Source organism: Vollenhovia emeryi, unplaced genomic scaffold (assembly GCF_000949405.1).
Source record: "Vollenhovia emeryi isolate VEMERY1.0 unplaced genomic scaffold, V.emery_V1.0 DF939396.1, whole genome shotgun sequence".
Taxonomy (NCBI): Eukaryota; Metazoa; Arthropoda; class Insecta; order Hymenoptera; family Formicidae; genus Vollenhovia; species Vollenhovia emeryi.
The window spans coordinates 29,749-39,304 of NW_011966970.1; the positions used below are offsets into that span (position 1 = coordinate 29,749).

Consider the following 9,556-nt stretch of genomic DNA (forward strand, 5'->3'; position numbering starts at 1 on the left):
GTCTAAATAAATCCGCAAATTCATTGGACGTTTTAAATATCATCTACAAACTCTTCGAGCTTTCTTGAAGAAATTATTACGAGCCCTTTCTGCTACTTCTTTTGCTTCATTACCGTATGTCTATTGAAACAGGTCGATATCACTTGGTAAAAATCTAGAATCAAGTAGGATTACAAATGTCGTTATATAGATCTGAAATCTATATCCTTTAAAATGCCTGTACTTACAGATAAATCTATTCGCAATTGCTAGATTCATAAATATAAAATCCGCACGCACATTGCGTCCACACGTGATCATTTTTTCGTACTTATTTATATAATACATATTAGGCCAATAGATTTAGCAACCTATGGATTTATAAACTTGCGCATAAAAAATGTGCAAAACGATTAAGCAAGTATCTTAATTCCTTTTTATCTTACAACGAAGAGAGAAAGTTAAGATTCGACAATCTCGAGAACTTAATTACGATAGAGGATTAGTACGATTATTCAACAAGGTCATCTCACCCATATTTACCCCGTACCGAAAAATTGGAGAACAATCGAATATCGTTCCGCGTATGTTCACGTATGTAGCACCGAGCGCCTTTGAATAAAGGCGAATTGGATTGTTACATCGACGACTAATTACAGAGAACGGCGGCGACTCTTCGATTCTTAGATTGATTTGTTTTATAAAATGTGGCCTTAAACTTTACAAAACATTGGCGCGCGCGGCTTCGCACACACGCTAATTAAGAAACATCGTTACTTTGTTACAATAAGGTACTCTGAAATCTCTGGATTTTTGGATGCAAAGTTCCAAAACTGTTAAAGGTTCCAAAAACTTTCGAATAACAGAGTTTCGAGGCGTGCTCTTATGTTCTTTGAATATGTTTAGACTTAAGTTACGGTGTCTGCAGTATTTTCTAGGTGCCAATTAATTCTTTTGGACTTTCAGCTTGAAAATTTTTAAGCAACAAGGTTCATCCTCTCATACGAGATCTGTTGGATATCTGTTAATTTTACATTTTTATTTTTCCGAATTTTAAACCTGATATTTGCGCGTATTCTAACTTTGTGATTTTCGTGGAGTCCCTTTGATTCTGTAACTTTTCGAAGATCCTCATATCATTAGACCCTTACATGTACTCCAAGGATAAATATCTTTGGATTCATCTTATACAATCCCTTATTACGTTTACATATTATGCTTAACAGATCTGTTAACTTGTAGCGATACGATTAAAAATTACAATAACTTTGGTATGTGACTATATTATATAAAGAGGCTCAGTCCTTCCTAGCGTACATAGTTAATACTCGTTAATTAATAAAATATACTTAATACTTGCCGTTAATTAATAAAAAGTATTCAAGTATTTCTGCACGCTGTACGTCATCATTATACGGTTTGGTTTTTCAAATCTGTTTGCGCGTTATAATTTAGTTATAAATAAATAATAGAAAACAAATATACATCCGATCTACAGTTCCCAATAACAGTCATCTTATCTAATTCATTTGTATGTCATTCGCGACGTGCAACGAATGAAAAGGAATTAACACATATTTTTTCATAGAGTCTCTATAATTTTCGCTGAATTTTAAGATCTGCGGGACTTGGATTAAATGATATATTTTAAACTTGGCTCGACTCGTATTGTAAGTTCTATGTAACTCGAATTCAAGATTGAATTTAAAGAATTTAATTTACAAAACTCAAATTGAAGCTATTTATCCAACTGTCACATTGGATCCTTATATATCGAGTCTCCTAGATCTTGGCCGTTTACAATCTTAGATACGTCAAAACTCGTGTTCGTCACATCTTGTATTCCTTCGATCTCCCCCCCCCCCCCACGGCTCTTCAACCTGGTGATTCCTATCAGTTAGTGATTACGCCGTATATCTATGAGAAATAATAATCTCCTCAAGAATACAATTTTTCCAATGTAGCGTCACCCTACAAGTATCTTAAAAATGCCGGTAGAATATTTAGAAATTAATAAAGCTACAATTTCTTTAGCAGTGACCGACTATCTATCTTACGGACACGCTCTTGGTTGGACAAGGCAGAGCAAAGAAAAGGAAAACAAGTTGAGAAAGTAAAAAAGGCGTGAACGAATACGTCAAACGACAAACAGATCTCTGCGAAATATCAATCAGAAGGGCGTAACAATCGCCGTTGCTTCGCCTCTACTCGACGGCAAAGAGGCGCACTCGTGCCACTTGTCTGTGTGCGGGTCATAACACTCTACGGTGGAGATTGTGATCTGTGTGCGGTAGAAATTGATTTCCTGCGACTGGTCGCCGCCTATGACGTACAGCCGACTGTCGGCCGCCGCGACCGCCGGATAAAATCTGCCCATGCTCATGGGAGCGACGACGCTCCATTTGTTCTGAAATATCAAATTGTTGTTGGTAATGTTTTTCTTCACCAGTAATTAAATCAATAAATCAATCAATTGTTTCGACATAACTGGCTGTGTATTTAAATTGTCACAACGACGTTTCGACTGCAAATCGCAGTCCTCTTCAGGTTTATTTACGAGACGAACATTGACGGATCCAAATTAAGACTATTGTGGTAGCAATAAGTTTTATACGTGATGTTCGTCAATTAATTCTAAACAGTTCTTTGAATTCGAGCAACGAGCAGGTTCCATGTCCATACATCTAGAGTATATCACGATGATCACAGCGCACACATCCGTGGTTTGCAGTCGAAACGTCGTTGTGACAATTTAAATACGCAGCCAGTTATGTCGAAACAATTGATTGATTTGCTGAAATATCAAGACGGATTTGTTGCGATTATGTTGAATTGTGCCACTATAAATGTCTATTACCCGTCAATTCCGAGAAAACCTGTACATTGAACGTGTTGACGTGCCAGAGACAAATTGAGTTATACCTTCTCGAAAGAGTATCTCTCGACCGACGTCAAGACCTCCTGATTTTTACTGGTACCGCCAACGACGTACATATACCCGTCGAGAATCGTGATTCCCATTTGCGAGCGCGGTGTGATCATCGGCGCCAGATAATTCCATTCTCTGGTCACGGGATTGTAGCTCATGACGTCCTGACGGTGTCGACTGTTATGGGTACAGCCACCCACAATGTAAATTAGTCCTACGGACAATTTGTAAGTTAGAGTTGGAACATATCTTGTCTTATGTGTATAAATATATGGAACGTAGAGAAATTAAGGATTGACCGTGTAGCTTGTTGTATTTTTACCGCTGATAAATTACGAGCAAGCAAATTGAATTGTCAAGCGACTATCGATTTTATTAATAGACTTCGGATTCAAAGTTATTACCTTCGTATGCCACGACTCCCATACTGAACCGTGGCTCGGGCAGATAGCCCTCGAGAGTCCATGTGTTGGTGATCGGATCGTATATCTCGATAGAGCCGCCGATATCCTCGCCCACCCATCCGCCGAACGCGTACAAGCTGTTATCCAAGGCACAAAGACCGAAATCGCACCTGGGTTCTTCCATGCAAGCGATAGGAGTCCACACGTTGTCGCGAGGATCGTAGCACTCGCAATTGGCGATTATACAGGACTCCAGCTCACCGCCGATAACGTATACCTTGCCGTCCAACAGAGCCACTCCAGGTAGAATGCGTCCTATGCTGATTGGAGCGACCTCGCTCCATTCTCTAAAGACACGTTTATTTATCAGATGAACGAGCGCAACCTTGTTCTAGTTATCTAACGAGATTTAACAATAAGAAGGAATTTATTTATCAATGGAAAAAAGTTCGATAATATGAAATGTAAAAGCCTGCGCGAATGAGGAAGGAATAAAGTAGGTTCGATGAGAAAAGGCAAAAGTAACGCTTAGATATAATCGAACATACATTATTCTCCAAGACTTAATTCAAGTCACTAAGAAACTTATTGTTAGTCGATTGCGTTTCTTAACGGCCACGAGTTGAAAAAGAAAAAATGTCGGAGATTGTACCCAGTGAATATGTCGTATTTCTCGATAGTCTCGTAAGTACTCTCGGCGGTTCTGCCCCAGCTGTCCGCGGAGTGTTCCCGCTTGGACCCGCCGATCACCAAGATGTTCTTCCTGGCGCAGATCCGGGGCTGGGCGTGAAGGGGCACCAGGCAGCCTTTGTTCGAGACTAGATCCTTTTGTATAGATCGCAGCGCGACGATGAGACTCGCGTCCTTGCACTCTAGAATAATACGCTCTAGCCTTGCTAATGAACACAGTCGCAAGCGTACATGGCTGAGGATCTCGAATACGTAACATCTCCGCGCGGGGATGTCGTGAACGACCCAATTGTACGCGGCCTGGAAGACCTGCGAAGAGTGAAGAATCATTTTTAACGTCTTACGCGCGCTCGGATTGTTTAATTTTTGGGGAAATAACGAACCTGACATTCAGTATCGATGTGAATGTAATCGCTACTAAGAAACTGAACAAGATGCTCCTTGGGCAAATCCAGAAATTCCTCCTCCTGACAGACTTGAGGAAAATTGGCTTCTATAAAGCGTAGGGCAGTCTCCAAAAGATCCAGTCTGTTGTGTACTTCTGCAAATCTGCAATTAGCAGCAATGCCAAATGTTCATACGATTGTTATATCTTGTTTCAAAATGATATTTTGCGTTTGTTTCTTGGGAGCAACAATAGGTGACTTTTGGCGATTGTTTGGATAGATATATACGAAAGTGTACCAGAGTGTATACTCGGCGCCACGAATGCTTTTACACCTGAAAATAGCCGTCCGGTTCTATATCATTTTATTAAAATAAATTTTCCTCTTGGATATCTCTTTAGCGTCTTTCGCCAGGTGTAAAGATATTCATGGCGCAATGGGAAAAATTATTCGACATATCTAGCAATATTTTATTTAAGGGAACACGCAACGTTTCAACCGAGAATTCCGATCTTTTTCAAGTGAAAAGCGTTTTAACACCGTTACGTTTTATTTCAACTAATCACCGGCGAAGAAAAGATTCTCACTATCGATATTCATGACGCTGAGCGTACACTCTGGTACACTTTGGTATATGTACCAAACAGTCACCAAAAATCGCCTAATATTATCTGTCTTCGAAAAGATGTCGCAAGACCTATTGGCACAAAAAATGGAAGAACTTTAATTAGTTTGTTTTACTATACAATTATTGAAGTTGCCGTGGCAATTTAAATTAATCAATTATAGCTGCTTAATTTTTATCTTTAGTTTGAATTACTAATGAATTTACTATTTTTCAAACTTTTGCTACTAACAACGTCAAATTTGGTTGACCGTGTCTGGCAATTTTTATGTTTAAGCATCACTACGTTTCGACCATGGGTCTTGGTCCTTTTCAAATGATCTAAGACAGTCGTGTACATAGACTCGCGTGTATTTTGGTGATGTAGAAAGGATTGTCGTTGATCACACAGTGCTATAAAAATTTTGTGTCGGAGTTTGCTACGCGAGAACATTACAATAACATAATAATTAATGGAATAAGGCTCCAGTGAAAATGTATTAATTTGGTCTACAACATAAAACTTTAAGTTAATATTAAACTGACCAACAAGGGCAATGTGAGCCGTCACCTGATATTAGGTGAATAAATGAATTTGGTTGACCGTATCGGGCAATTTTTATGTTTAAGCATCGCTACGTTTCGACCATGGGTTTTGGTCCTTTTCTAATGAAGATTTTTCGAGAATAGATGATATCTTATCCTGTACTTGGATCGATTCATTTATTCACCTAATATCAGGTGACGGCTCACATTGCCCTTGTTGGTCAGTTTAATATTAACTCAAAGTATTAAGAATATTCTTAAAGTCGCCAGCAGTAATTATAAATTAATAACATCGGTGATTTTTTGTCGACCGTGTCTGGCAATTAAAATTCTTATTGCGAAAAATATTACCCCAGCCAGGATTCGAACCTGGGACCTCCCTACAATCCGTGACTGGCGTCTTAGCCAGCTCGACCACCGGGGCTGTGATAATACTATTCGCAATAACGTGTATATAACTTTAAGATGTTGTTTACGCGTCTATTTCGACTTTTTCAGAAACTTATAATACTATTCGCAATAACGTTAACTTAAAGTTTTATGTTGTAGACCAAATTAATACATTACAATAACAATAATCAGAGTGTAACTCTTCCGCTCGTATGTTGTGAATACAAATATTAATTATTATTAGAGGCCATAATAACGAGCATTAGTGGATGTTCGTTCAGAAAGATATCACCGTTTATTTTTAAATTGTGGTAAACGTCTCGGCTATACTAAGCCTTCTTCAGTACATTACCCGCTTATGTATCGGTCGCGTACACGCAGAGCATTTTTCATATATCGGCAACGGATTGTTAGGCCAACTTTTTCGGAATCGGCTATGTCCAGAATATGTTTTTCCTAATCTATGAAATCGTTTGGTTCTTCGATGTAGCGCAACATATCACCTTTGGTTCTCTCATAGGTTGGCTTTAGACTATTTTTAGACTATTTTTGTAGAACATTACTTGAGAGATGACTGAGCATGACTGATCAAAACCCATGGTCGAAACGTAGCGATGTTTAAACATAAAAATTGCCAGATACGGTCAACCAAATTTGATGTCAATTATTGTTGGCGACCATAAAGATTTTTCCTGTTAGTTTTGCTAATAATTTACGATTAGTATCTATGTTAAATTTCTATTCCTCACGCTCCGAATAAAGAACGTTTCCAGGCAAAGCAAGAATATATCTACAATGTTCCTGCCGCAACGTCTTTTCATCTGTTCTTTAGGCATCTAGATTTGAATTTTCGCAGCCTTCTCTTGCCTGTAAATTCCAAGGGCATTCGAATAGTGCAGCTGCTGTTTGAGATAATTGATACAGCCAGCCACTACATCGTCCAACTCCAGCATGTCAGCGGCAGCAAACAGCTCCTGCACATTGTCCTGGGTGATGTCTATGTTGCCGCTGTAGATAAAGTCCACCAGCTGGGAGAGAATGTGAGGGGAGACGGAGTGGATCTCCACGAGCTCCTGCTGCTCCTCGACCAGGCCGACGGTGAACATGGCGTTGAAGTAGGCGCTACCGGCGGCCAGGACCGATCTGTGCGCCCTGATGACCCGGTCGCCCGCCACCAGCCCCACGTCGCTGAACTTGTTCTCCCGCCTCTGCGCATTGAGATTGTGCAGAAGCTTCGGGGGGTAGTGGCCCACCGCGTAAACGACGCTGGGCACATCGGACGACTGCTTCACCGGTTGATTAGCAAAGTCCATGTTAGAATTGTGGCCATTTTTCAGGGTCGGCGCCACACCATCCGCCATGAAACCATCAAGATGTGCTTTATCCACAGATCCTGCGGAAGAGTCGACACAACTTGTACAGAAACACGGTCATTTATTGCTCCGGCCTGTACGTGTGAATAAAGGCTGGTCTACAATACACGGAGTAAGCTGGAGTAAGGAAATAAATCCATTTTATTTCCTTACTCCTACTTCAGCTCTTAGGCTCACTCTCGGTGAATCAAAATGCCATAAATTAGTGTTACAAGTATTTTAAAAATTATGCCCGTATTTCAGCTTCCTCACACCAAAAGCTAGAAGTTAGGGCTCTCCCTTACTCCTTACTCCACGCTTACTCCACGCATTGTAGACCACGCATAATAGTATTATGATTTCAAGTCATCAATTCCAAAAAGACGAAATTCATGGTCGTGTCCAGGGACTTGAATGCACTCAACAACTCCAGAGTAACAGTTGATGACAGACCCATAGAAAGGGTTAACAAATTCAGGTATCTGGGAACATGGTTGTTTGAACATTGGACATCAGACAATGGGATAAAATGTAGCATAGAGCAGGCTCGACGGACCTTCTTAAAACTAAGAAGAGTGTTAACCCGTTCGGAGTTTGACCTTGACTTAAGAATAAGATTCGTGAAATGCTACGTTTGGTCGGTGCTCCTTTATGGAATGGAAGGATGGACTCTGAAAGTGAGTGCTGTCAACAAACTGGAAGCCCTCGAAATGTGGCTGTATCGCAGGACCCTTAGAGTGCCATGGACGGCAAGAATGAAAGATGAAGAAGTTCTCGAACGTGCTAACAGGGAACGTGAGCTGTTTAATATAATAAAGAGAAGAAAGACAGCTTACCTAGGACATGCGAGGTGAAAGATATCAATTCCTACAGTTGATAATTGAAGGAAAGATTGAGGGCAGAAGGGGCATGGGAAGGAAGAAGGTGTCCTGGCTGAGAAACATAAGACAGTGGACGGGATTGCGGTATTCGCAGTCACTGGTAAACACCGCAAGAGACAGGAAAGCAATGGAAAATGTGATCGCTAACATCCATTAGTGGATATGCATCAGAAGAAGAAGATATCAAATCGATCCGAGCGTTCTGTTTCCTGTGCAGTATAGATTTGCAGAAATACGTAGGATTATAAATTTAATAAAAGCTCCAATTGAGCTACTTGCGAATCATCCCTGTCTTAATAATTCTAGGAAAACGGACATTTTATCTGAACAGGAAGACAGACGTTGCTTTCAGATTGACGTGCAAACGCTCCAAAAGACTGCGTGCGCGACGGCACAAGGAACCGATTGCAAAACCTAGACGTATATTTGTGGGTGCTTTCCAGCAAGAGACACAGACCGACACGCAGTGTGGTATAGAGAATCATTTTGTCTTCGTTCAATAATGGCACACGACGGAGACAAAACGATTCGCTGTGTCACACAGTGTCGCCCGTGTACGTTGCTGGGAAGCGCCCGCGGAGGAAACTTTCGTGAAAGAAAAACCAGACAAGTCAACGTGACAAACTTGCCAACGCGTTCCGGACGTCGGATGGAAGATCATAATTCTGTAATCAGGCGTTTTGCAATCGACGAGCCTCCTCCAACGACTCGGCCGGGTGACTTAATTGTTACGGGGGATCGCTTCGCGTTGACACTCACGGCATAGACGAGAAAGCACCCTGTAGACGCTGTAGAACGATTTTGTGTTATTCTTCCCCTTTAGGCGCATCACTACCACCGCATGTTTGGCCGACGCGTCAATCGATTCCGTGCTCGCGGACAGGTCGCTTCCTGGAAACGTCGCGTGAGAGAGAGAGAGAGGGACGGCTCCCGCTCGCGCGAATTAAATAATAAATTTCGCTGACAAGAAGCTTGACATACGTCAGATAACCTATTTAAGTACGCGAAACTAGCGGAGATGGGAACGGCGCCAGTGCAGCCATAGGGGGAGAAAGGTCCCCGTTCGATTCTCGCCCCATTCGCTCTCTCTCTCTCGTGTCGGGAGGGAACGCGCGCTACCAACTGGAAGTCCTTGAAACGCGGGCACCCGATTGGCCGTCGGGATTGGCGCGCTGGACAAGAAAGCAGCCCCCCGCGCGCTCTCTCGCGCGCGAGATCAATTCTGCATTTTGCACTATAGCGAAAATGTTGAAGGCGAGTAGCTTCGTTTCTTTCTGTCCCCTTAAAAAAATAAAAAAAGAGAGACAAAGCCGTTCACTTTTAGCATCTTCACTGTGTTGCGAGATAAAGAATTGATCCCCCCCCCATCTCTCTCGCGAAAATCACCGAAGACGA

At 41.5% G+C, this 9,556-nt stretch overlaps 1 protein-coding gene across 2 annotated transcripts; it reads right to left on the reverse strand.

The window, feature by feature from the left end:
- Nucleotides 1-99: 99 nt before the first annotated feature.
- On the reverse strand, nucleotides 100-9,503 carry LOC105557976 (actin-binding protein IPP). Of its 2 annotated transcripts, XM_012005427.1 has the most exons (8): nucleotides 9,143-9,503; nucleotides 8,921-9,052; nucleotides 6,796-7,321; nucleotides 4,386-4,551; nucleotides 3,965-4,311; nucleotides 3,313-3,659; nucleotides 2,902-3,122; nucleotides 100-2,386 (listed from the first exon to the last, which is right to left on the reverse strand). In XM_012005427.1, the coding sequence occupies exons 2-8, from the start codon at nucleotides 8,988-8,990 to the stop codon at nucleotides 2,150-2,152; spliced, it is 1,914 nt and encodes a 637-aa protein (XP_011860817.1). In that variant the 5' UTR covers nucleotides 8,991-9,052; nucleotides 9,143-9,503; the 3' UTR covers nucleotides 100-2,149. The 2 variants fall into 2 exon arrangements, with proteins under 2 accessions (XP_011860817.1, XP_011860816.1); XM_012005426.1 differs by having other exon boundaries at nucleotides 8,921-9,503.
- Between the last annotated feature and the right edge of the window lie 53 nt (nucleotides 9,504-9,556).